Source organism: Dipodomys merriami, unplaced genomic scaffold, assembly GCF_024711535.1.
Source record: "Dipodomys merriami isolate MVZ:Mamm:240054 unplaced genomic scaffold, mDipMer1.0.p SCAF_1, whole genome shotgun sequence".
NCBI classification, from domain to species: domain Eukaryota; kingdom Metazoa; phylum Chordata; class Mammalia; order Rodentia; family Heteromyidae; genus Dipodomys; species Dipodomys merriami.
In genome coordinates, this window is record NW_027202270.1 from 88,588,846 (window position 1) to 88,616,289 (window position 27,444).

The 27,444-nt window shown below is 41.0% G+C and overlaps 1 protein-coding gene and 1 non-coding gene across 3 annotated transcripts; both read right to left on the reverse strand.

Moving 5' to 3' along the window:
• Positions 1–249: 249 nt before the first annotated feature.
• On the reverse strand, positions 250–26,665 carry Ttc5 (tetratricopeptide repeat domain 5). Of its 2 annotated transcripts, XM_070024530.1 has the most exons (10): positions 26,581–26,665; positions 20,050–20,182; positions 13,958–14,169; positions 13,480–13,630; positions 12,262–12,353; positions 10,048–10,104; positions 8,651–8,797; positions 8,000–8,214; positions 3,714–3,858; positions 250–839 (listed from the first exon to the last, which is right to left on the reverse strand). In XM_070024530.1, the coding sequence occupies exons 1-10, from the start codon at positions 26,626–26,628 to the stop codon at positions 720–722; spliced, it is 1,320 nt and encodes a 439-aa protein (XP_069880631.1). In that variant the 5' UTR covers positions 26,629–26,665; the 3' UTR covers positions 250–719. The 2 variants fall into 2 exon arrangements, with proteins under 2 accessions (XP_069880631.1, XP_069880640.1); XM_070024539.1 differs by lacking the exon at positions 20,050–20,182 and having other exon boundaries at positions 26,581–26,655.
• Trnaa-ugc (transfer RNA alanine (anticodon UGC)) lies at positions 7,246–7,309 on the reverse strand. The gene has a single exon. It is a non-coding gene; the product is annotated as a tRNA-Ala (tRNA).
• Positions 26,666–27,444: the final 779 nt, after the last annotated feature.

The window sequence follows — 27,444 nt, forward strand, 5'->3', positions numbered from 1 at the left end:
CTCTCTCTCTCTCTCTCTCTCTCTCTCTCAGAGGGACTTTCTGGAGCCAGGGACTGTATGTATGCCAGATTTTAACTGAGAAATAAATAAACTTTTTTTAAAGAATACAAAAGTATTCTTAACCAAAAAGAGAGAGAGAGGGGGAGCGGGGAAGGGAGAGAGAAACTACTCCAATTCACTGAAGAAATCCTGAAACCAAGAATCCAAGTCTATAGAGAATAAAGCAGACCAAACTATAGAGCCTTTTTTTGTCCAAACAACTTTAATTCTGTTCTAACTCCAAAGAGGTTAGAATCTTAAAAATGAAAAATTGGTCATAAAACCATTTAAATATCAAGCCTCCACCCTTAACAATAAATACTTAACTGATATATACACGTACATTAAGACTTGGGAAGAAGACAAAAACAGAAATTGGGGATTCTGTCCCATGGCAAGATCCCAAACTTCTACCGAATCTGTGCTCCCTTCTTAAAACAGAGAGCAGAGACAGCACAGACCTATCAGAGAAAGTGCAGCTCTGGCAGAGCTAGAACATGATGAGAGAAAGAAAAGACACAGGTATCTCACAGGGCAGAGGAGAGACAGCCCCACACAACACACAACCCTCTTCTCCCCTAGCCCAGATGCGTCATTGGTGGATGTTGCTGGTCCAGCAGCTGAGTGCTTCAAGGTTGACTCCTGCCTCCATTCTCTTCTCCACATGCATGTCAGGAAGATCATTCACACTTTGGTCTTGAGGCCACTGTAGCAGCAGCCTGGCTACTGGAGCCCTGAGGCTTTCCATTCACCACCAACAGGAGGGGCGTCTCCACACGAATGCTGGAAAAGGAGTAGTCCTATGAAAGACACATACACCAAGGTTTATTAGAAGGTCCTAGGTACAGAATTATACCAACTGCAACTTTCTCCCCTGCTCTCCCCTTACCTCCATCTGACATTAGAGGAAACTGAACTGACAAAGACTGAGTTTTCAGTTCTCACAAAGGAAACCCAGGTCTGTTAGGGTAGTAACAGTGCAACTACAAATGAGAGAAAAGCCAAGTGCCGGTGGTTCATAACTGTAATTCTAGCTACTGAGCAGGTTGACATATGAGGATTGCAGTACTAAGCCAGCCCATGAAGGGATGTTTTTAAGACTCTTATCTACAATTAACTCCAAAAAATCCAGAAATAGAGCTATGGTTCAAGTGATAGAGTGTTAGCTAGCACTGAACAGAAAAGCTCAGGAACAGTGCCCAGGCCCTGAATTCAAGCCAGAGGATGGGGAGAAAAATTAAAAAGGGACAGGTCTGTGATTCAAGAAAAGCAAGTACCCCTCATAGATCTACCCTTCCCCACAATACCTACTGATACATAATTAAAAATAGATGCTACACAACCAGAACTAGAGGATACTGTGGACAAATGTAGACCCGGTGATTTAAAGGCCTAAATTCATTTGCTAAACATAAATTTAAAGTTAACTCTCCTTTTTACAGCAAGAGAAGGAAACAGACTCTGTAATGGCATGTCGATGTTTTCTTCATAATAAGGAAGACACCCACTCACTTTACTAGTCCAAACACCTAAGTTGTAAAACAGGTTACTAAAAGATCTTCACCCAAAATACTGTTCCAATGACAATGACAGGAAAACAAATGATTGCCAAAAATTAATTTTAGCTGAGTGCCAGTGGCACTCAGAAGGCTGGGACCTGAGGATCTTGGTTCAAAACCAGCCCAGGCAACAAAGCTCATGTAATTCTTATCTCCAATTAACCAGTAAAATGCCAAAATGGAGCTCTGACTCAAGTGGTAAAGTGCCATCCTTGAGGGACAGCACTCAGGCCTTAAGGGACCATGTCAAGTCCTTAGTTCAAGCCCCAGTATTGGCACCAACAATAATAATAATAATAATAGATCTGGGCACAGGTGGCTTGATTACAGTTCAAAGCAGCCCCATGATAAGAGTCCATGAGACTCATCTCCAATTAACTACTTAAAAGCCCAAAGTAGAGCTGTAACTCAAATGCAGACAGTCAGCCTTCAGCACAAATGCTCAGGGACAACACCCAGGCCCTGGGTTCAAGCCCTAATACTGGAAAATAATAATAATAAAAAATTTATCGAGTCCTAAGTGATAGAATATTGACAAGTGAGAAAAATGGCAATCTATAAATGAAAGATAATAAACATATAATATTAAGCCTCCAAAAATGCTAAAGAAGCCGGCACCAATGGCTCACACTTGTAGTCCTAGCTACCCAGGAGGCTGAGATCTCAGGATCATGATTCAAAGCTAGCCTGTGCAGGAAAACTGTGAGACTCTTACCTCCAATAAACCACCAGAAAACCAGAAGTGGTACTGTGGCTCAAGTGGCAGAGCGCTAGCCTTAAACTGAAGAGCTGAGGGACAGTGCCCAGGCCCAGAGTTCAAGCCTCACGACTGACCATTGCAACAATGAGATGTACAAGTTGTTATGTCGAAAAACGAACTTTACAACTTTGGTTGGGGGGGGAGGGATGGGGGGTATGGGAAGGGATGGGAAAGGGAAACAAAGGAGGAGGCAACAATGCTTGATAAGAAATGTTCTCATTATCTTGCCCATGTAATTGTAACCTCTCTACGGTATTTTCACAATTTAAAAAAAAAGAAAAAATGCTGAATAAATTACTGATGCTATATTTTTCATGCAAAATCAGTAATGTTTTTGTTTTGTTCTGGGGTGTTTTTGCCAATCCTGGACTTGAACTTAAGGCCTAGATGCTGTCCCTGAGCCTCTTTGTGCTCAAGACTAGTGCTCTACCACTTGAGCCACAGTGCTACTTCCAGCTTTTTCTGAGTAGTTTACTGGAGATAAGAATCTCACAGCTGGATGCTAGTAGCTCATACCTGTGATCCTAGCTACTCAGGAGGCTGAGATCTGAGGATCGCAGTTCAAAGCCATCCAGCAGGAAAGTCTGTGAGACTCTCATTTCCAATAAACTACTTAGAAAAGGCTGGAGGTCATGCTGTGGCTCAAGTGATAGAACACTACTAGCCTTGAACAGAAGAGGCTCAGGGATAGTACTTAGGTCCTGAGTTCAGGCCCCAGAATTGGCAAAAAAAAAAGTCTCACAGATAATTTAAAAGAATGCAAAACATGTAAAAACATGGGAAATGTTCACAAATACTTAAATATTTTAATGATTTAATATACATGTATGTACACATATTTTTGAAAAAGCAAGACTCGTAGGGTACATTACATACCAAAGAATTCACAGTAGTAAAAGCTAAGTGATATTATTCCAGTCTAATTTTTTTTGCCTACTAGTCATTTCCTTTTATAGTAAATTATATCAACATCCATCTATATATATTCACACTAAAGTATACAAGCATCATACACAAACACTTACATGTATCAATTACTCGTCTGCCTTTTTTTAAAGGCAGATAAGCTTAAGCCAGGCACTGGTGGCTCACTCCTACAATCCTCATCAGGAAGCTGAGATCTGAGAACTGCAGTTCAAAGCCAGTCCAGGCAGTAAAGTCCATGAGATTTTTGTCTCCAATGAACCACCAAAAAGCTGGAAGGGGGGGGGGGGGGGAGGGGGGCTGTGTCTCAAGTGACAGAGCATTGGACTTGAGCAAAAATAGCTAAGGGATAGCACCCAGACCCTAAATTCAAATCCCAGTACCACACACACACAAAAAAATCTTAGTTCCACTAGCCATTACTCACTCACCTTTCCCTTATGCTGAATTCGATGAAGCCGAAGGCTGGGCTCAGGAATGGCGACAGAGTCCCCAATGAGCACTCCCCAGCTCTGTACCATATTATACACCATCACTGCATAGCATGGTCCATCAGAATCTACTACACCAAATGTGCTGCGTTAAAGTAAGGTAGAGAGAGAGGAAAGATATGTGGATAGGAACAAACACAAACAGAGGCCTAAAAACATGGCAAAATAAACATGCTTTTTCAGTCACTTAGACAATCCACAACAGGTACCATCATTTATTTTATATATATATACACATATGAGTCCTCATTTGTCTTAGGTATATCTTTAGAAACACTCACTTGGCTCAATAATCTGTCACTCAGCTAAAAACTTAGGACACAAGCATTCTGTGGCTGTCTCACAAAAAAAAAAAAATTTCATTTGAATTATACTGTAGGTAGAAACAGTATTACTGGCTTAACCAAACCCTCAAATCATCACTGTAAATTTAGCTTCCATAAACTTTCACTGAATTTTACAATAGGATGCCAATCCAACTACGAATGACCTACAATCTAGCAGAAGACAACAGAACCATCCCTTGGGCTGAAATACAGCTCAGGCAGAGTGCTTGCTTTACATATGCCAAGTCAAGAGTTTGATCCCCAGCACTGCAAGAAGAAAATTAGTTAATATCACTAACAGTCCTGTGGGATGGTTACTCAAACAGCTTTTTCTTCTTTGTGCTGAATTCAGTGAAATCCTCTAAGTGGATATTTTTTTTAATTTTGTACTAGAGTCTCAAATCAGGGTCTCATGCTTGCTAGGCAGACATTCTACCACCAGAGCCACACCCCTAGTCCTCAAAGTGAATCTTAAAGGATGAAAAATTAACTATGTTACCTGGGTATGGTGCCACCAGCCTATAATCCTAACATACTAGAGACTGAAATAGAATATCTAGAGTTTGAGGTCACTCTCCTACACACAATGATTTCATGGTCAGCTTGTTCTACTTGTAAAACACTGTCAAACAAGGGACCATGTGTCCATGGTTCATGCCTATAATCCTAGTTACTCAGGAGGCTGAGATCTTAGGACTGTGGTATGAAGTCAACCCAGGCAGGAAGGTCCATGAGACTTTTATCACTAATTAACCACTAGAAAAGGACAGAAATGGAGCTGTAGCTAATTGGTAAAGTGCTAGCCTTGAGCAAAAGCTCAGGGATTATACCAGGCCCTACACCAGAAAAAAAAAAAAATAGTGTAAAACTACTAAGATCAGTAGTTTAGTAGAATACTGAACTATTTAGAGGAAAGCACATGGATTTCTGAACTTACTCTGAAATGCAAGAGTAAGACAGATTGGGATGGAGGTTGTGGCTCAAGTGGTAGCATGGCATGAGATCAAACCCTAATACAACTGAAAAACAAAAAACAAAAGTAAGACACATCAATAAGTAGATGGGACAAACTAATTATAATGTTAATAACAGAATATAGGTAACTGAGTACCTATAAACAAATTAAAAAAAGAATTTAGATTACATAGGTATATGCCAAAATTCTAAGAATATTCAAATTCTTGGAATAAAATGTTGAATAATGAGTAATTATTCAAGAAGCTGTAGGATTAGCCAAGCCACAGATATCAAAACAGTTCCATGGTGGGAACAAAAGGCACATTCAGGAAAGTGACAGAAGATAATGGAGAAAAGCAGGGCACAAGCCCATGACAGACGTTGCATGCTAAGCTAAACCACAGAGTATCAGTAAAATACTTTGAATAGGAAGTAGCAATGGTCAGAAGCGCATCTGATTTCTCTTAGAATATTAAGGAAAAACCAAAGTCAGGAAGATATTTTTGGAGAAGTAAGAGGCTAAGCAAGATAATAGGGACAGAAAAATGGGGACAAAAAGCAAACTAACTACCTAATCTGGTAACTGCTCCAGTGCAGGAAAATGGAAAAGACTAGAACAATTTCCAGAAGTCTTAGCTTTGTAACTCAATAGAGAGATGGTACTATTCACTGACAGAGAATCCAGAAAGGAGTAGCAGGTTTTGATATATAGAAATTAGATTAATCATTTTGAACATAGAAATTTTTGAGAATCCAGAGGTAGTTATATATGTAGAGCAATCTACAATCTAGAATATGAGACACAATGAGCATAGATGAGGCAGCAAAAATCCTGGATTTACAGGACATCACCAAACAAGATGAGCTACAAATGCAATTGTGAGGAATTAAAGCCATGCCATTCCCTGGCATATCTGAATTCCTAGAAAATACTACGATTAAGCGTAATATTCTCCTAGGGAATCTAGTCCAAGCACCAAAGCTTTCTACACACTGTAGAAAATTAACAGGAGGGCTGGGAAGGTGGCTCAGTGGTAAGAGAGCTTGCCTTGCATGCATGAGGCCCTGGGTTCGATTCCTCAGCACCACATAAGCAAAAAGCCGGAAGTGGCGCTGTGGCTCAAGTGGTAGAGCACTAGCCTTGAGCTGAAGAGCTGAGGGACAGCGCCCAGGCCCAGAGTTCAGGCCCCATGACCGGACCCAAAAAAAAAAAAAAAGAAAGAAAGAAAAGAAAAGAAAATTAACAGGAGAACAAAAAAAGAGTTCTCGGGACCTAATATTCTGAAGTTGGGTAGAAAAAGAAAAAACCAAGAGTGGTAAAATATTTATTTGTTCTCAAAATTTTCTAAAACCTATACTTGTTTATATTCCTCTTTGGCTCTTAGAGTCTGCTTTAGTTAACTAACCTTTTAGTTAAGCCTATACTTGTCTACATTCCTCTTTGGCTCTTAAAGTCTGCTTTAGTTAACTAACCTTTTAGTTAAATAACCTTTTCTCAATTTTCTTCTTGCTTTTCAAATCACCAAATACAAGGACCTCTAGACAACTCTGAGAGAATTCTCAGGAATAGAATGAGAACTATGTGTAAATTGAAGGAAGCAGAAAGGATGTGAAAGGCAAGAGTCAGAATGTCACAGAGCCATTGTGTAACAGAAGCCACTGGATTAGATGTCTCAAAAAAAGAACCTAGAAAATAGACCACTTCAGAAGAAAACAGAAAGATAAAATCAATCAACCTAGAATTCAGAAATTAAGTAAGTGAAGGATCAAGGACTGAATAGAGTTAACTAAATCCTAATTTTTCACTTAAAACGCTTCTAAGTATATTTTCTTAATTTATTCCTCTGATAGAGTGTAAGCACTCTTCACTTGGGTTCTTGAATTTCTTTTTCTTTTTTCCTCACTCTATATTGAACAGCTTCTGAGATAATTCTTCAATCTGGCAATCAGGCTTTAAATTCTACCTCAAAACTTACTTTCCAGAACTACTTAAAGCATACCGAAGTACAATCGGGGCTAAATAAGTACACTTTCAACTCTTGGTTATCAAAAAAAATTTTTTTGGGGGGGATCCAGTTGTGGGGCCTGAACTCTGGGCATGGGCGCTGTCCTTCAGCTCTTCAGCTCAAGGCTAGCGCTCTACCACTTGAGCCACAGAGCCACTTCCGGCTTTTTTCTTTTTGCTTATGTGGTGCTGGGAATCAAACCCAGGGCCTCATGCATGCAAGGCAAGCGCTCTACCACTGAGCCACCTTCCCAGCCCCTGGTTATCCAAATTTTAAGGGGCAAGGGAAGTTTAGAATCTCTACAGAGATCTTACAAAACCATGTCCTGAACTAGATATGTTGCTCAGTAGTAGAGCACTTGCCTGGCATGTACAAAGCCCTGGATGGTCTGTCTCTAGCACCACAGGAAAAAAAAAAAGAAAAAGAGAAACTTCCTAGCCAGGCATTGAGTACCTGTGTACTATACTATAATCCCAACACTTCAGAGGCAGTAAAATAGTGTATTCAAAGCTAGCCTGGATTATATAGCAAGTTCAAGACAAGCCTGAACTATATAGCAAGACCCTGCCTTAAATAAGCCAACACTAGTAGTTCACACCTACAATTCTAGCTACTCAGGAGGCTGAGAGCTGAGGATGATAGTTCAAAGCTAACCTGGGTAGAAAAGAGTTGGTGAGACTCTTCTCCAATTAATCAGAAAAAAAGCTGGAAAAGAAACTATAACTCAAGTGGTAGAGTGTCAGCCTTGAGCGAAATGCTAAGTGACAGTGCTCAGGCCCTGAATTCACACCCCAGTACAGCTATTCATGGAACAGTCACAGAAAAGAACCCGCTGTCACTAATCTGTGACCACTGTGTCCTCAACTGTCAGAGAAAGGCCAGGAAGTGAGAGGAATTACTTCAGAAGGGAAAAATCAAAAAGTTAAGAGAAACTCACAAGGGGACTTTCTCCTCTGTAGTTAGACTAAATACCACCTTTCCTAGGACCACAACACCACTGTTCACACCAGGCTTCAGCGCACTCAACGACTGGAGCTCCAGTGCCACCTTCTGCCCAGAGGCTGACTGATAGCGTCCATTACCACAAGGGCCTAGGTGGGCTGGGTGCAAGTTTCCCAGCATGCTCTGCAGCTTTTTGGTCTTTATCTTTCCCTGCAAAGGAAACAGAAATAGGTAAAACACTTAAAACTAGGGTTCACCTAGGGAGTCCAGTCCTTCCCTCCTACCTAACCATTTTAGTGGTGTCATTCCCTACCAACAAAGCCTATTCTTTTGCCTTTAGTGCCAGCCTTGGGTTTTTAACTCAGAGCCTTGGATACTGTCTCTTGGCTTTTTCACTCAAGGATGTCACTGTATCACCTGAGCCACAGCTCCAGTTCTGGATTTTTTTCAAGTATTGGAAATAAGAGTCTCACAGACTTTTTTTCCCTGGGCTGGCTTTGAACTATAAAGCTCAGATCTCAGCCTCCTGAGTATCTAGGCTTATAGGAATGAGCCACCAGCACCCAGCACCTGGCACATATTCTATTTTTTTTTAACTGAATCACTTAAGAATGAAAGTAGGTTTTGGCCCTTTATACATCTTTACCTTGCTCTCCAGAAGGCTGGTTAATCTACTTAGGAATTCCAGGAGTTGTTGCTCACGTTGATGGGGCTCTGGCCAGCCAGGGTCCAGTGCTGCAGCCTGAGAGAAGCCCTCCAGTGCCTCCCCATAATTCTCTTCATATTTATGTAACTGCACAAAAGGAACCGAAAGCTCTCAATTATATCCAAACCACAATGGGCTCAAAATCTAGAGAAATCAAACTGCTTTCATTCCCTGGTAGCTTCCTGCCCTACTATGAACATCCTTCATTCTGGCCAATGGATAACAGTGCCACAGAGAGAACAAAGAAGCTAATTTTCTGATCTCTGAAATAAAAGATGCATATACTGAATCATTCAACTTTTATATTTATGCTTAACTTCAGAAGTTTTTTTGTTTTTTGTTTTTTTTGCCGGTCATGGGGCCTAAACTCTGGGCCTGAGCACTGTCCCTCAGCTCTTCAGCTCAAGGCTAGTGCTCTACCACTTGAACCATAGTGCCACTTCCAGCTTTTTTTTTTCTGCTTATGTGGTGCTGAGGAATCGAACCCAGGGGCTCATGCATGCAAGGCAAGCACTCTACCACTGAGCTACCTTCCCAGCCCAACTTCAGAAGTTTTTATGTGTATGTTTTTTTTTTTACATTGTGTCAGTACTGAGGCTTAAACTCAGGGCCTCACATTGTTGCTTGACTTTTTCACTCAAGGCTATTGTTCTACCACTTGAGCCATAGTCTCAAGGACTTTCCTGCTCAAAATAGCTTTGAACCACAATATTAAGAACTCAGCCTTCTGAGTAGCTCACTCTTTATATTGCCACCAATGCCTGGAAACATCAGAAATTTTCTAAACAATCTTCCCACTCTTTTTAAAATTTTTTTAAATTATTATTATAATATAATATAATATAATATAGAGGGGTCACAGTTATGTAAGTTAGGTACTTTTTTTTGACAATATCACCCCTTCCCTCGCTCTCTCCTAGTTTGTCCCTCACATTCCCACTTACAAGTTGTATGATTCATTTTCCAGTGAGTACCACTGCTGTATTTGTTCACCCTTTTCCCCTCCATTTCTGTGCCTCCCCTTACACCCCCAAAGACATATAAACAAACAAACAATGAAAAGGAAATAAAACAAAAATAGCAAAAAAGGAAAAAACTTTTTGTTTTCATTTCCTGGAGTTCCTTCCAATAAATATTATTCTGTATGATCAGATGCATGTAGGCATTGTGCCTTTCTGTTCCTCTCATCTTCCCATTCTTGATGTATTCCTTGGCCTCTATCCTTCCCCTCTAGAGATGCCACCAGACACTAGAGTCAAACTGAGCAAACCTTTCTTAAAAGGAATATGCATAATCAGTTACCCTTCCAAACTTTGAAGATTTAGATGTCTTCTTACCGTAGCCCTATTCAGATGAAGGTCAGGATTGCTGGAAGCTTTCTTGTCAACCTTCTCCTGTAACGGGATAAAAACATCATCAGTGGGCCCCACCTCAATCTTAAGAATAGCTGTGCCCAACATGTCCTAGGCCTCCTCATCTCAGAAAAATATGAGGTTGTTCCTTTTCAAAATGTTACGTATAGCCATGCACTGGTAGTTCACACCTGTAATCCTAGGTACTCAAGAAGCTGAGATCTGAGGATCAAGATTTGAAGCCTGCTCAGGCAGACAAATCTTATCTCTAATTGATCAGCCAAAGCCAGAAGTGGAAGTGTGGCTTAAGGGACAGAGTGCAAGACTTGAGCAAAATAAGCTAAGTAAGAACACAAGGCCCTGAGTTTAAGCCAAAGTATTGGCATGAAGAAAAAAAGAAGTTACCTAGAACCACAGTTATTCAAGAACTGCTCAGAAGGGGTATGACTCAGTCTCTGAAACCTCAGGGATGTAAAGGTGTTGTATTTGTGTAACTTTAAAATATGACTATAACTAATCTATACAGCGTTATAAAGATATGAGAAAATACATAAAAGCATTTTGATTTTAAAAAATTAAAGTGACATTTGTGTCCAAAGCAGAAATGATTATCAGTAGAATGCCATGCCTCTTGCCAATGAGCAAAGTTCTATACACAAGTAGAATCCAGGGCCTCCAAATGCCTTCTAAACACACATAGGATGTCAAATACTACTTCTCTGAAACACACAGAAACCCAAGATGGCATACAAATGTGCTGTGAAGAAACTCATATTTTTTGTTGTTGTTTTTTCAGATTGTATTTATTGTCTAGAACATTGAAAAAGCACAAGCAACATGAATTCAAATTGCTTAAATGACCATATGTTTTAAATACAGATTCAGGAGAAAAAAAATTAAAGAGGTAAAAACAACTATTAGGTGGGTGTCAAACACAAAATCTTACAGAGGAGTACATAATTTTACTGTTCAAAATACAAACACTGGTCATGGTATCTTACAGCCTATAATTCTAGCACCAAGAGGTTCACAAATCAAGATTACATCTCAAAACAACAAAATAGAAAGGAAAGGGGGAAGGGGAAAAGATACAATGCAATCATGCTGTCAATATAAAAACAGACTAAGGGGTTGGGAATGTGGCTTAGTGATAGTGTTTGCCTAGCATGCATGAAGCCCTAGGTTTGATTCCTCAATACTACATAAACAGAAAAAGCCAGAAGTAGTGCTTGAATGCCAGCTAGTCTTGAGCAAAAGAAGCTCAGGGACAGTGCCCAGGCCCCGAGTTCAAGCCCTAAGAATTGGCAAAAAAAGAAAAAGAAAAACAGACTAGAAAACAAAGCAAGCATGAGCTCCAGTGAATTAACTCCTAAGAAATGCTGCAGAAAGCCAGGTAACAGTGGCTCACGTCTGTAATCCTAACTACTCAGGAGGCTGAGATCTGAGGTTCACAGTACAAAGCCAGCCCTGGCAGAAAAATCTGTGAGAATCTTATCTCCAATAAACCACCAGAAAATGGGCACTGTGGCTCAAGTGGTAGAGCTAAAGAGCTCAAGGACAGCACCCAGGCCCAGAGTTCCAGCCCCATGACTGACCAAAAAAATAAAAAAAAAGAAATGCTTCAGAATAAAATAGGTACTGTTTTATCTTTTAGCCCATGGAGAAATCCAGAGTGACATTACCTAGTAGTTAATTTAAGGACAGCACTTAATTTACACCTTAACTCTTAGTTTTCATTAAAATAAGTATACACAAATTTTTTAGAATTTTTTTCTACTGTATATAATAATGGGTTTCATTATGACATTTTCATATATGTATAAAATGTAGTTCAATACTTAAACCCTCGTCACTCTCTCTTCTCTTTCTCCCTCCTGCTGGTCCACACCCAAACAGTCACATAATAAGCATATTTTAATAGGCTTTTTCCCTATTAATAAAGATGAACCTGTTGATCTAAGCTCTGAGATTTGGTTTTATGTGCGTGTGAGAAATTTAGATTATTCAAGGAGTTATCTGGCACCAATAACCAATAGTTAAGTTCAAGTTATAAAAAGAATGAAATCACCTCTGCAGATGCTCATGGGATGCTAAAATACTGCCCACACTGCTTGCTAAAGGACCACAAGAAAGGCTAAACCATGTTCTTGCTTTTGTTGCTGTTTCTATTTATTGCACCTGGGTATCCAAAGTACTTACTGCTTGGGCATAGGCACTGAGGGCTTGCTGGGAGATCTTAGGGCTCTGGCCAGTATTGAAATAAAGAGAAAGGTATGCATTCCCCAGAATATCTGAAAGAGAAACAGTGGTAGATCCATCATCTCAGAGCCCAAGTCCAAGATATGATCTACTTTTGCAACCTTTGTACGTCTATTTCAAAGACCCCTCATTTAAGCCCTATTATAACCCAAGTTCAGAACCTACTGCCTCCACCTTCCTCATGCTGGGAGTAAACTCAGGATAGAATGATTACACACACTATAATCCCATCATATGGGAGACTTGTTCAAAGCCAGTATGATCTTACCTCAAAATTTAAAAAGAAGAGCCAAGCATCAGTGGCTCACTCTTATAATCCTAGCTACTCAAGAGACTGAGATCTTAGGATTGTAGTTCAAAGCCAGCCCAGGCAAGAGAGTCCATGAGACACTTGTCTCCAACTAACAAACCAAAAAATGCCAGAAGTAGAGCTCTAGCTCAAGTGGTAGAACATTAGCCTTGAGCAAAAGAACTCAGCAACAGCACCCTGGCCTGAGTTCAAGCCCCAGGACTGGCACAAAAATTAATAAGAGGGCTGGGAAGGTGGCTCAGTGGTAGAGCGCTTGCCTTTCATGCCTGAGGCCCTGGGTTCGATTCCTCAGCACCACATAAGCAAAAAAGAAAAAAGCCAGAAGTGGCACTGTGGCTCAAGTGGTAGAGCGCTAGCCTTGAGCTGAAGAGCTGAGGGACAGAGCCCAGGCCCAGAGTTCAGGCCCCACGACTGGACCCAAAAAAAAAAAAATTAATAAGAATGAAAAGAAAGAGAAATAAAGGAAGAAAAGAAAAAAAAAAAGGTTCCATATCTGACTCAAACCAGACATGACATGCTATTTGGTATACCCAAAATTCTACTGGGATAGGGAAATAAATTGTCCACATGGAATTTGGGGAGATGGACACCCCTTTTCCCCCTAGGATATACTTGATCTGACTTTACTGAAAGCCCTGCTCACTTATATGAAAACCAAAGTCTCTTCTCTTGGATCAACAGATCCAGGAGCTTCAATAGAGGATCATTAAAATACCTTTCCACTTCTTTTAAACAAAGATGCCCTCAGAATCAGACTCAATAGATGGGCTTCACCCAATTCTCATAGATAGCCATGACTGAGAGCCACTATTCTAGAAAGTTATTGAAGGGCTTTGGGGAGCACTCACACCAGGATCGGCCATCAAGGACATCCATCTGCACAGCTAGCTTGGCCTGCCGAACACTGTCCATGACATGGCGAGAATGTTCATCTAAAGATCCAGGTCGTAGTTGGCGAAGAACCATTGACAGGTTCTGCAAGGAGACTTTATTCTTGCACTGTAAATAGAAAAAATACATACTCAACCTTCCTAATTCTACCTTTCTCTTCCAAATCAATTCTATCTTCATTTTTCTCTCATTTTTCATTACAATTCTTGTGGCCATCTGCATCTTCAATGCTTGCATCTACTCCAAACCTGTCCCATCTTCTTTTTCCTTTATGGGTCCCTTATATCTTATTTTCTCATCCACCCTGTCTCCCTTCTGATTTTCTTCTCCAATTTCAGATTCTGTTCTGATCTTTCATTCTTGTCCTAAGAAAGTTCAAAGAACCAAAGGAATCCTTCCCACTGGGATGGTCCATGGGGATAGTGCATGGCTCACATGAGTGAGGGCTCCAGAGAAGCAAGTGTGGGCTGCAGCGACATCCCCTTTCTTCCAGTACACCTCACCCAGCTGGTTCCACGCTTCCACCAGTGCAGGTTCCAGCTTCACAGCCTTTGACAGAAGCTCCTCAGCCTTAGGGCTATAATCATGAATCACATTCAGTGCCTTCCCGGTTAGCATTAAAGCCTGTGCTTTGCCCCGGACAGAACCTAGGAGAAAGGGAAGAAGCAAAAAATTTATTTATTTTTTTATTTTTTATTTTTTGTCGGTCATGGGCCTTGAACTCCGGGCCTTAGCGCTGTCCCTCAGCTCTTCAGCTCAAGGCTAGCACCTTACCAAAGCAACAAAATTTAAAAACCCAGAAATGTAAAAGAGCAGGGCTGCATGCCAGTTAAAAGGATGGACATAAGAAAAATCTCAGCAACAAACCATTTACTAAAAGCCTACTATGTTGAGAATATGTTAGGTAATTGGGTAAAAAAAAAAAAAAATACTATTGTTCCTTAAGAAGGCTAACAACATGGTAAAAGCAGAACATAAAAAAGGAAAATTAAAATACAAATGAAAACAAGTATATGGCATACACGTAGGGAATTAAATTTTAGAAGTTAAGAAAAGACAAGGCCCTCCAAAAGCCAGTACTGTTGGCTCATACCAGTAATCCTAGCTACTCAGGATGAGATCTGAAGATGGAAGTTCAAAGCCAGTTCAAGCAGAATAGTCCATGAAATTCTTTAATTAACCACCAAAAAGCAGGAAGTGAAGGTGTTAGCGAACTGAGTCCCTTCCCATAGCTTAGTCAACTCTTCTCTACAGCTTAGCATGCTCCCTTCCTAGGCAACACTAGGCCCATGCAGTAAAGGCAGTAAATAATCAATTTCCAACCCCCTTTACCTTGGGATGGCACTTCTCTGGGGAAGCTACCGCCATATAAGGCAACAAGATCCCCTTAGAGTGACCTTCAGGACTGGACAGCTGCAGGACCCTTATCTACTACTTGGATGGCAGCCATAAATCCTAATCCAGGGGCTGGGAAGGTGGCTCAGTGGTAGAGCACTTGCCTTGCATGCGTGAGGCCCTGGTTCTATTCCTCAGCACCACATAAGCAAAAAGAAAAAAAGCCGAAAGTGGCGCTGTGGTTCAAGTGGTAGAGCACTAGCCTTGAGCTGAAGAGCTGAGGGACAGTACCCAGGCCCAGAGTTCAGGCCCCACGACTGGACCCAAAATAAATAAATAAATAAAATAAAATAAAAAATCCTAATCCACCATGATGAAGCCTCTGGCCCACATGTCCACACCAGGGTCTCTGCCTCTTACCCCTTCTGGACCATCCTAAACCCCCTAGGTTATATAGGCCACCCCAGACAATAGCCAGTGCTTCTCATTTCTCCTTTTTGAGAAGGAGTCTTGTCGGCCCACTTTCCGGGCAATAAACCTTTCTTTGTTCTCTGTACCTGGATGTCTGTGTGGCTCTCTGGCAAAGTCTAATTAATCTTAATTTTGCTAACAGAAGGTATGCCTCAAGTGGTAGAGCACCAGCCTTGAACAAAAGAAGGAGAAAAGAAGGAGGAAGAAGAGGAGGAGGAGGAAGAGGAAGGGAGGAGGGGAGGGGGGGAGGAGGAGGAGGAGGAGGAGGAAGAAGAAGAAGAAGAGGAGGAGGAGGAGGAGGAGGAGGAGGAGGAGGAGGAGGAGGAAGAGAGCATGAGTAAAAGGCTCTGAGTTCAAGCCCCAGTACCAGCATTTAAAAATCCAAACTACAGCCGGGTGCCAGTGGCTCACATCTGTAATCCTAGCTACTCAGGAGGCTGAGATCTGAGGATCATGGTTCAAAGCCAGCCAAGGCAGTAAAGTCCATGAGACTCTAACCTCCAATAAACCACCAGAAAACCAGAAGTGGCGCTGTGGCTCAAGTGGTAGAGCACTAGACTTGAGCTGAAGAGCTGAGGGACAGAGCCCAGGCCCAGAGTTCAAGCCCCACGACCAACCAAAAAAAAAAAAAAAAATCCAAACTAGAATATAAATACAAACAAAAAGGCAGAAATGTGTGGCACATGCATGGGAGAATGGAGAATGGGTAATCCACTCTCCCATGGATTGAAATCAAATTACTCAATAAACAAGAAATGAGGATTGCAAAACAAAGAATTAAACTAGGCCTCCTGGTGCACCTTTGTAATCCCAGTACTTCAGAGGTAGAAACAAGAGGATCATAAATTGGAGGTCAGCCTGGGCTACACAGCAAAACTCTGTTCCAAAACTTAAAAAAAATACTTTGTTTTAAATGGAGATTTGATTATTGGTTAAGGAGTTAGACATTGGCTAGTCAACCTTAAAAATTCCTTGCAAAAAGGTAAGCGAGCCAGCCACTGGTAGCTCTCACTTGTATTCCTTGTTACTCAGGAAGCTGAGATTTGAGGATTAAGGTTCAAAACCAACCTAGGCAGACAAATGAGAGTCTTATATCCAAAACCCAGCCAAAAGCCAGAAATAGTTTTTGAGCCATTGAGTTTCAAAAGCCAAGCAAGACCTTGAGGCCCTTAGTTCAATCCCTGGTAGGGAGCACACAAAAATAAATAAAGGGCAAGAAAGAAAATAAGATTAATTGCACAAAGTAACAATGTGGAAAACCATAGCCAATGTCAGCACATACGTTGACTTAGCAGTATAAAAGTTAAAGGCAAGGCCAGGCATCAATAGCTCACACTTGTAATTCCAGCTACACAGGAAGCTGAGATCTGAGGATTGCAGCTCAAAACCAGCCTGGATAGAAAAGCCCATGAGACTCTTTCTTCTAATCTATCAAAAAAAAAAAAAAAGCAGCACTGTGGCTCAAGTGGTAGAATGCTAGCCTTCAGTACAAAAGCTGAGGGATAGTGCCCAGTCCCTGAGTTCAAGCCCAAAGAACAGCATGTGCGCGCGCATATGCACACGCACACGCACGCGCACGCGCACACGCACACGCACACACACACACACACACACACACACACACACACACACACACACACACACACACACACACACACACACACACACACACAGAAAATTCCATTTTAAAATTTTGGGCACCATGATATAACCCATGTTGTCACTGTATTTGATTCCAGTGCCCTGCATCTTGTATATACATTTTTCTAATTTGAGGAGAAGAAGGAAAATAACAAAATACTGAAACAAGGCTAAGGGTTGACCCATTGTAACAATGAGAGAGTCATACAAGACACTATGTTGAAAATGAGCTTTACAACTTGGGGGAGGGGAGGAATTGATGAGGTGGGGAGAGAAGGGATGGTAGAGGAAAAACAAAGCAAGGGTAACAATGCTTGATAGGAAATGTTCGCATTACCTTACTCATGTAACTGTAACCCCTCTGTACAGTATCTTTACAATAAATTTTTTTTTAATCTGTGACTAGTGACTCACACCTGTAATACTAGCTATTCAAGATTATGAGATCTAACTGAAAGGCCAACTTTAGAGGATACATTTGACATTAAAAGAACAGTCTGGAAATACCTTGTTTTGATAGGGTTATGATTCAGAAATGATACTGGTTTTATTTATAGAGTTGTTTTATAGTGCATACAAATCAGCGATGAACCAGCAAATGTGTTTTTGTTCTCCCCCTTCCCCCGGAAGCAAATACATTTTTTATGCCTTCCTTCTCTCTCTCTCTTTCCTTTTTTTTTTTTTGTTTGTTTTTATGCACAAAGTAGGACTTACTTCACAAAAACCAAAATGCCAGTATTTTCTTTTTTTGGGGGGGTGTGGGGGGGCGTCCGGTCATGGGGCCTGGGCGCTGTCCCTCAGCTCTTCAGCTCAAGACTAGCGCTCTACCACTTGAGTCACAGTGCCATTTCCAGCTTTTTTCTTTTTGCTTATGTGGTGCTGAGGAATCGAACCCAGGGCTACATGCATGCAAGGCAAGCGCTCTACCACTGAGCCACCTTCCCAGCCCCGCCAGTATTTTCTTAAGCTATGATGTGAAATGGATGGACCCTGTTGCTACATGGCACGGAACAGGAAATTGTGGTCCTTTGACTGAATCTTGTAGGATGACTAAAATAATGTCCATGAAACATGGTACATCTTGAATGGCCATTTGAGCTCTAAAGAGGAATTTTGTACACTCCACAGAACTACTACTCCTATCTTATAGAAATTGAATTTCCATTTTAAACATATGGGTAAAAAAAGCATTTTCTCTAAGATTTTTTAAACCAATTTTTATTTTTAACTAGTTTATCAAAATTTGTCAGTAAATTTTACATACAAAAACATTCTAAGGGGCTGGGAAGTTGGCTCAGTGGTAGAGCGCTTGCCGTGCATGCCTGAGGCCCTGGGTTCGATTCCTCAGCACCATATAATCAAAATGAAAAAAGCCGGAAGTGGCGCTGTGGCTCAAGTGGTAGAGCGCTAGTCTGAGCTGAAGAGCTGAGGGACAGCACCCAGACCCAGAGTTCAGGCCCCACGACCGGACCCAAAAAAAAAAAAAAACCATTCTAAAAATCATTTCTAACAAGCACTTGACATCTAGTTAGCTCTCTACTCCTTTTTAGTTTGTTTTGTTCTACCAGATTAGTAACTATTTAAAGAAAATAATTTATCATAAACAACAGAATTCTCATCCATCTCTATGAAGTATGAGGGGTGCCAGATAAACTGATAAACCTGGATGAAGCAAATCTATCAGTTTTCTGATGAGCATGTTTTGTGAATCCTCCATTGTGCTCCATTCTCTTACATATGCATTTTTCATGTTCATCTGTAGTTGCTTAATCTCTTCCCCAATCCTTCTAAATTAATTTTCCAAAAGTTGGAGTGTAGTCCTTTCCCTTTCTTTTCAACCTGACTTTATGTCTAGTATGCGATATTTCTACTTCCCACATCTTTGCTCTGCACAGTCACCTTTCCTTTCCTTTCACCACCTAAGAAAAAAGATGGTCAGCTAACAGGCGAATTGTAAAGGTGTCTGTGTTTGTGTAGCTTCAGAGTTAGACTGACATTGCTAGGTACAGATTTAGTCTTGTCATTTTGTTTACACATTGGGGAGGAAAAATTTCAGTTTATGAAGCGTTTCATGTAACTGTATCCAAGTTTTGCCAGGCTGAAAATTTGGACCTTTTCTGTGTAGTGACTTATTAATTCTAGTTTTCATAACTTGGAGATCAGACTGCGGCTTTTGCATGATGTATGTAGTGTCTCATGACAAGTTTGCTTTGTTTTATAGTATCTGTACTCCTTGTCTTTTTCAAGAGCTATTTTGTAAGCAGATGATGTATTTCTCCATTGAAAACACAATAAAAAATAAAAAGCACAATCTTAAAAAAAAAAAAAAGATTATGAGATCTAAGGATCACCAGCATAGGCAGGAAAATCTATGAGACCTTTAGCTTTAATTAATCATACTAAAAGCTAGGAGTACAGCTGTTGTTCCTGTGGTAGAGCACTAGCCCTACAGTAAAAACACTCAGGAACAGCATCAAGGCCCTAAGGTTCAAGACCTAGAGCAGGCACACACACACACACAAAAAGTTTATAATACTTGAAGCAGCAAGCATATTCTATTTCATATCATTTGCCACAATCAAGCTTTAGTAAAAGGAGTGAAAGAATATTCTGCATAGGAGCCCTGTTGGGAGCTGACAGTAAAGCTTTAAGGTCATCTTGACCCCTGTGCTAGCTTGAAGGCACATACAAGGAACTGGCTTGCTTAAAAAACACCAGGTGCCCAGGATTGCTTTGCTATGTCTGCAGAATTTGTTTTACTTTCTACCAGTTGACCTTGTCTTGTTTTTACTGCACTCTGTTTTTACTGAAATTTTCCTTGTTTTTCTGGACTATTATAACCTTATGTTACCTCTTGACTTTTACTAGTATATATATTAGGGAAAGTTAAAAATAAACGGTGCTGCAGTCTTGAGCTGCAGACCTCCCAACCCCATCCTTTGTCTTATTTTCTTCTTCCTCATCCTCGCCCCCTAAATCAGGATTCCCTTTCGTTGCCGGCAGGCTCTGGCAGAGCCCTAGAGCAACCACAAACAAAGAGAAGAAACTATCATATCAACTAAGGGCAAAGGGCTGCATACCCAGTATTTGTTCCATCTGCTGCACGGTCTTCTCCATCTCCTCCCGAATATCCTGATGCCTTCGCACAGCATCCTCAACACTGTGTGTCTCAAAATAGCAATCTCGAAATGAATAGAGCTGATCTACCAGTTCCTAGAAAGTAGAAGAGTGGTATCATTAAGTGAAGAGCATGTGACAGGAAACAATGCTCATTAGCCATACTCATTCTTGGCCTAGAAATACTGGTTCTCTTACAAGCAGGTGGAAAAGTCTACAAATGCCACAGAAGAAAGCAACCAGTGTCCCAGACTATTCTTATGGCACCAAGCTATCTTCCACACCAGTCTCTGAATATAACAATTCTTCTTCCCAGCTCCAACAGGACTTACAATCTCACTAAGCATTTTACATACTATCTTTAGGAGAAGGGTAACACTTTACAACTGGAGAAAATCCAAGTTAACAAGATCACTATCTGGTTCTAGTCACAGAAAGAACAAAACTTTGAAATTTATCCCAAAAACTGGACTTCCTAAGCCCAGTGGCAGGACAAGAAGGCAAGAAGCTCTAGGTCTGATCTCCACCATAGACAAAAACCTGAAACCAAAAAAAAAAAAAGGGTTCCCTGGGCTGGAGGGTGGTCTCAAATGGTGGAGTGTTTGCCTAGCTAGTGCAGAATACTGAGTTCAAATCCTAGTGTCACAAAAGACGATGGACTTCTAACAAGAATAAACTTGTCCACAAGTGTGAGAAAGGCACTGCTTTCCACCATAAACAGATCAACTTAATATTGGCAGTGGTGTTTTGTTAAGTCTTCTTTTGGCTCTCTTACATTATTTTCATGTCTATTCTCTTTCCTCTTTCAAATGTTTTGAGTTTCCTGTAATACAAAGGCAAAGGCAAAGCTTTTTAACTATTTTTTCCTGAAGCCAAATAGCAGCAGAAATATACATCCTAACCCCATCATTTTATCAACTATTTCAACAGAACAGCCTAAATCCATCCACCTATCTTTATCCACTAAGACTGTCCTGTACCAGCTCAGCTTCATTACTTGTCTAGACCATTGTTGTAGCACTTTAACAGGCTGTGTACTTCCTACTCTGTCCCATGCTATTCACTGTCGTCCAAGTGCCCTGGTAAAATTGTACATTAAATCACAAAGTTTTCTAGTTGCAGAGAGAATAAAATCCAAGTCTTCACCATGGCCTCCCACAACCCACTTTACAACAAACTTCACTATCACCACTCTTCCTCCTACAGCATCTAGCCACAGAGCCACCATTCAGCATTTCAGATCCATCAAGTTCAATCTCAGCTTGAGGCATTTAGCATGCTTTGCCCTGCTCCTGGACACTGGCTCCTAGACTTCTGCATTATTTATCATCATTCACACCTCAGCTCAAATATCAACTTCTCAGAGAGGTCCACTAAAACACAAACACTGGCTGGGAATGTGGCTTAGCAGTAGAGTGCTTGCTAGCATGCATGAAGCCCTGGGTTCGATTCCTCAGCAACACATAAACAGAAAAAGCCAGAAGTAACACCGTAGCTAAAGTGGTAGAGGGCTAGCCTTAAGCAAAAAGAAACCATGGAACAGTGTTCAGGCTCTGAGTTCAAGCCCCAAGACTGGCAAAAAAAAGAAAAGAAAAGAAAAGAAAAAAAACATGAATGGAAGAAAATTTTTTTTAATCTTTTTTCCAGCTCACACTGTTAAATCACACTCTTCACAATACTATCCTTTGAAACTATATGTATGTCTTCTTCATTGTCATCTCTACCACCAGAATAAAAGCTCCATGATGGAATGGTTTTTATTTAGTTTAGTTCTGAACCACAGAACAGGGGTTGAGCCATGATTACCCCCCACTGTTTTTTAATTAGGGAAAGAGAGTCAATACTGAAGCTTGAACATAGGACTTTGTGCTGTTATTTTTTTTGTAAAGGTGATGCACAAAGGAGTTACAATTACATAAGGTAATGAGTACATTTCCTTTTGAACAGTGTTATCCGCTCCCCCATTTTCTCCTACACCCTCCTCCCACCTCAAAGTTCATTTCCAACATAGTGTCTTGTGAGTACTGCTGTTGCATTGGTTCACCCTTTGTCCTTTGTCTCACCATTTCTGTGATTCCCCCTTCCCATCCCCAAAGCAGATAAACGTATAAACAATACAAAGGGTACCAAAATAAAAAACAGTGACAAGAGGGGGTAAACAAACCCAGATGCCCCTCCGTGAATGAGGGATCAAGAAATGTGGCATAACTCTGGAAAGTAGTATGGAGGTGCCTCAAAAGAGACTAAACATAGAGCTCACCTACAACCCAGCAATCCCACTCCTGGGCATTTACCCAAATGACCACAAACAAGGCCTTACTAAAGCTCCAGCACAATCATGTTCACTGAAGCATTATTTACCATACCTAAGATATGAAACCAACCCAGATGCTCCTCAGTAGATGAATGGCTCAAGAAGATGTGGCATAAGCCGGGCACTGGTGGATCATGCCTGTAATCCTAGCTACTCAGGAAGCTGAGATCTGAGGATCGCGGTTCAAAGCCAGCCCGGGCAGGAGGGACCGTGAGACTCCTATCTCCAATAAACCACCAGAAAACCGGAAGTGGCCCTGTAGCTCAAGTGGTAGAGTGCTTGCCTTGAGCTGAAGAGCTGAGGGACAGTGCCCAGGCCCAGAGTTCAAGCCCCACGACCGACAAAAAAAAAAAAAAAGAAGATGTGGCATATATACACAATGGAGTTCTATACTTCCACTAGGAAAAATGACATTGCCTCATTCATAAAGAAATGGAAAGACCTAGAAAAATATATACTAAGCAAAGTAAGTCAGGCCCAAAGAAAAGTAGTTTACATGCTTTCCCTCATTTGTAATAACTAGAATATGTCTATGATATTCTTAAAAGGGAATCACAATAGCCCAATTGCTAAGTGCATGGGACCATATATAATGAAGAATATCAAAATCAACTCCAAGTATGGGAAACAAGATGTTCTTATTATGTCATGTATGCAGTTATTTATATTTTTTGTTTTAGTTTTCTGTACCCTTTGTCTTGTATATAAGTTTATCTGATCCATGAAAGGGAAAGGTAATCACAGAAACAGGACAAAAGATGAACTAATGCAACAATAATACTCACTAGACACTGTTGGGAATGAACTTTACAACTTGCAGGGAGGGGAGTAGAGAAGAGTAAGTGGGAGAGAATGAGGGAGGGGATAACAGCATTTAAAAAGATATGTACTCATTACCTTACTTATATAACTATAAACCCCCTAGTTTATCACTTTTACAATAAAGATATATGTTTTTAAAAAGAAAATAATGTAACAGGGGCTGGGAAGGTGGCTCAGTGGTAGAGCGCTTGCCTTGCATGCCAGAGGCTCTAGGTTCAATTCCCCAGCACCACATAAGCAAAAAGAAAAAAAGCCAGAAGTGGCGCTGTGGCTCAAGTGGTAGAGCGCTAGCCTTGAGCTGAAGAGCTGAGGGACAGCGTCCAGGCCCAGAGTTCAGGCCCCATGACCGGACCCAAAAAATAATAATAATAATAATGTAACAAAATCCACTATAATTTCATAAATGAAAGGATTAGGAGAAAAAGAGTTAGGAAAGAATACTATATTTGGGGTTTGGGGGGGAGGAGGGGATTGTCTTTCTTTTTTATTTTTTTTATTATCTTTAAGTAGTTGTACAAAGAAGTCTCATCCTACAAAACAGTATATGAGTACAAAGTTTCTGACAACGTTGTCACCCATCTCTCTTAACCCATCCCTTCTCTCACTTTTTTAGGAAAGAATAATATGTTCTTAACTTGATCATAGTGTACCTTGTTCACATACATAATAATAACAATGAAATCCCTTTGTAAAATTAATTTTTCCTAATAATAAAAAATGAAAACAGTGATTCCAATTTTTTTTTAATTCTATGCTTCCATCAGGAAGAATGACACCACCCATTTGTAAGGAAATGGTTGTGAATACCTTTTTTTTTTTTTTTTTTTTTGGCGGTTGTGGGGCTTGAACTCTGGGCCTAGGCGCTTGTCCCTGAGCTCTTCAGCTCAAGGCGAGTACTCTACCACTTGAGCTACAGCACCACTTCCCCATTTGTAAGGAAATGGAAAGGTCTGGAAAGTGAAGTAAGCCAGATCCTTGTACTCTTTTTGTTTTTTGTTTTTTTGGTGCGGTCATGGGGCCTGAACTCTGTGCCTGGACACTGTCCCTCAGCTCTTCAGCTCAAGGCTAGTGCTCTACCACTTGAGCCACAGCGCCACTTCCAGTTTTTTCTTTTTTGCTTATGCGGTGCTGAGGAATCAAATCCACAGCCTCATGCATGCAAGGCAAGCGCTCTACTGCCACTGAGCCACCTTCCCAGCCCTCCCTCCCCCCCTCCCCCCCGTACTCTTAATTAGGTTTTTTTGCCCAAGACTGGTGTGCTACCATTGAGCCATATCTTTATTTCTGGCTTTTTGCTGCATAATTGGAGATAAATGTCTCACAGACTTTTCTGCCTAGGCTGTCTTCAACTATAATCCTCAGATCTCAGCTTCCAGAATAGCTAGAATTACAAGTATGAATCACTGGCACCTGGCCATGGTTGAGTCTTAGTAAATATTCTTATTAGTATGTTACCCCTGACTCTAGAAAATACATCTGTGTCTAATTTAAAATCCTACCCTAAATAAAGAAAACAGACCAGCACCTGTTGCAGAGTGCTTTTCAAATTGTCATGTGTATGTTACGTCTAGGACACAGACTATAGAGGTGCTGGTTTTAGTGGTTTAGCAAAACTCAAAAGTTTTGTAGTTTTTAAAAAAGCACCCACATGTCTTTAATATAAATGGTCTGTGAAACACATTTTTGAGAAAAGCACCAGATGTCTTTAATACAAATGGTCTGGAAGTGGTGCTGTGGCTCAAGCGGTAGAGCGAGCGCTTGCCTTGAGCTGAAGAGCACAAGGACAGTGCCCAAGCCCAGAGTTCAAGCCCCACAACCGACCAAAAAAAAAAAAAAAGAAAGAAAAGAAATGGTCTGTGAAACACATTTTTGAGAAGCAGCCTTTTATAATTGGCTTCTACCTTAAAATATGTGTAACAATGAAATGAAAGTTTACTGCCATTTCCAGGAAAAGCAGCAACATCACTATCCAATCCTTTTCCACATCTCTATTTCAATTTCATTGCTCCATTTTCCCACCTATTTTCAAGCTACCTACAGTATTCTCTTCCACATCACAGGCATCTACCATTTAAAAAAAAAAAAAAAAACTGTTCTCAGCAAAAATTGAACACAATTTCCTTTTGTCTTCCAATCACTATGACTGAAAATTAGAACTTGAAGAGAGTATAATGGCTCGTTTTAGTTGTTAAAGCAAACAGGCAAAAAATTGCTTGGTCTTACTGTTGGGTCCGGTTTTTTTAGGATTTTTTTTTTTTTGCTGAACAATTCTCTCTCATAACAATATCAATATACAGGTGGTTAAAATTCAAAGAGATACATGTAAAAATAGGAAGCAAAAAATCATAATCATGGGCTAGAGGCATGGATCAAATCGTCAAGCGACAACTGTGAGTGGAAAATGCCAAGTGAGAGCAAGAGGCCTTGAGTTCAAGGACCAGTACCCACACACAAAAAATTAAAATTAATAATCACTTCAAACAGCTTCAAGGATGACCCGCTTAACAAATACCTCTTCAGACTTTTGTACACATGCATATGTGTACCTAAGAATTTGAGTCAGTCACACCAGATGGTAAAATGAAGTTAACCCAAGCCAACCCAAAACAAGACCACACTCTAAAAGTGCCATTCTTTTTATCTTTTCAAAGAACAAAGAAAAATCTGCTTAAGCTGTGTTGTAAGTACCCAGTGTTTAAATTCCAAGATGTCTCAGATCACAAATGTTCATTTTCTGACATCAAAGGAAAATCTTGGGTCATTAAAATAAAGATAATGAGTAGGCAACTCCTCCCTACCAGGTGCAATGGTCACAAATAGGGGCACCGTGGAGTGTGTTAGGTGGTGTCTGCACCCCTCTCCATGGGTCCCCAAACTGTGATACTCAAAAAACCCCAAACCACTAACGTGTAAGGGAAGCAACCATTATTGTTGCTCATCTCAACGCAGAAAGATATTAAGGAAACGGCCGCTGACGGGATAAAAACGTGATAATAATTACAGCATACACAGGTATGTAGGATCTTTGTTTTGGAGAAATCCAGGTTGGAGTTGCGGGGGGGGGGGGGGGGGGAGGGGGACTTCATGAGAATACACAGGAATAGAGTTTGGAGCAACAAGTCCTCTTCGGCACAAGGCTAAAACTGAGCGCAGCACTGCCAAGAGCAGCACCAGGCCCCCACCCGCTGGCCGCGCCCTATGGAAGCGGCAGCGGCTGCTCCCCCGGAGTTGTTATAGTAACCGCACCGACACGGGCCGCGCCGGGGTGCGCCACGGAATTCGCAGGTACTGCCTAAGCTTGACCCCCTGCTCCCTCCGGAGACACAAAGTGCATATGGAATCTAACTTGTGGCCTCACCTGCAATTTCTGCAAAAGGTGCTTGGCCTCTTCCTCATCAGCCATCATTCCCCCATCAACAGGGCTTCTCCGTCCCCAACTTTAAAACCACAGAGACTCAGACCCGAGGCCACCACAGAGCCGCAGCGACATCTAAGGCCGCGGAGGCTTAACTGCAACACCTGAAAGCTATAGCTACACGGCTCAGACATCTCTGCAGGGAGCCGGGGAGCAGAGTGGACGGGTAGAATGAGGTTTCAGCTGATGGTCTGGCTTGTTAAGCGGGCGTTATACCGCTTGGAGTATTGATTTCATAACTTTATATTCTCGAAGTCAAGTGTCTTCATATTATTACACGTATATGCTTGATGAGTATTTGCCTGTGATGTTTGACATTTTGAAGGGTCTATAGATGATTTTGTCTGTGCAGAATTTCTGTATGAATATATTTTATCACTTTGAATGCACTATCTTTATATAGTATGCTTGGGGTGATAATTGATTAGTATGTCCTGAGTTCAAGCCCCAGTACTGACAAACAATTAAAACAAAAACATTTTAATTTTTAAAAATCAGGGGCTGAGAAGGTGGCTCAGTGGTACACTGCTTGCCTTGCATGCATGAGGCCTTGGGTTCGATTCCTCAGCACCACATAAGCAGAAAAAAGCTGGAAATGGTCCTGTGGCTCAAGTGGTAGAGTGCTCACCCTGAGCTGAAGAGCTGAGGGGCAGCACCAAGGCCCAGAGTTCAGGCCTCACAACAGGAAAAAAAAAAAAAAATCAGACTGGAAAGTGACACAAACACTGGAAATAGTAACTGTTTTCAAAGAATGGAACTGGGTGGCTAGGTGAGTAGAATTTCACCCTTTTTTGTACCATATATATA

What these genes read in the sequence shown, in the direction of transcription:
- Ttc5 (XM_070024530.1), bottom strand. Translation starts at nt 26,628, where the DNA reads ATGATGGCTGATGAGGAAGAGGCCAAGCACCTTTTGCAGAAATTGCAG. An exon ending in GCAGATGGAACAAATACTGG is followed by an intron (nt 14,170 to 20,049) that starts GTATGCAGCCCT and finishes CCTTTCTCCTAG; the next exon opens with GTTCTGTCCGGGGCAAAGCA. An exon ending in TCAGTGCCTATGCCCAAGCA is followed by an intron (nt 10,105 to 12,261) that starts GTAAGTACTTTG and finishes ATCCCGTTACAG; the next exon opens with GAGAAGGTTGACAAGAAAGC.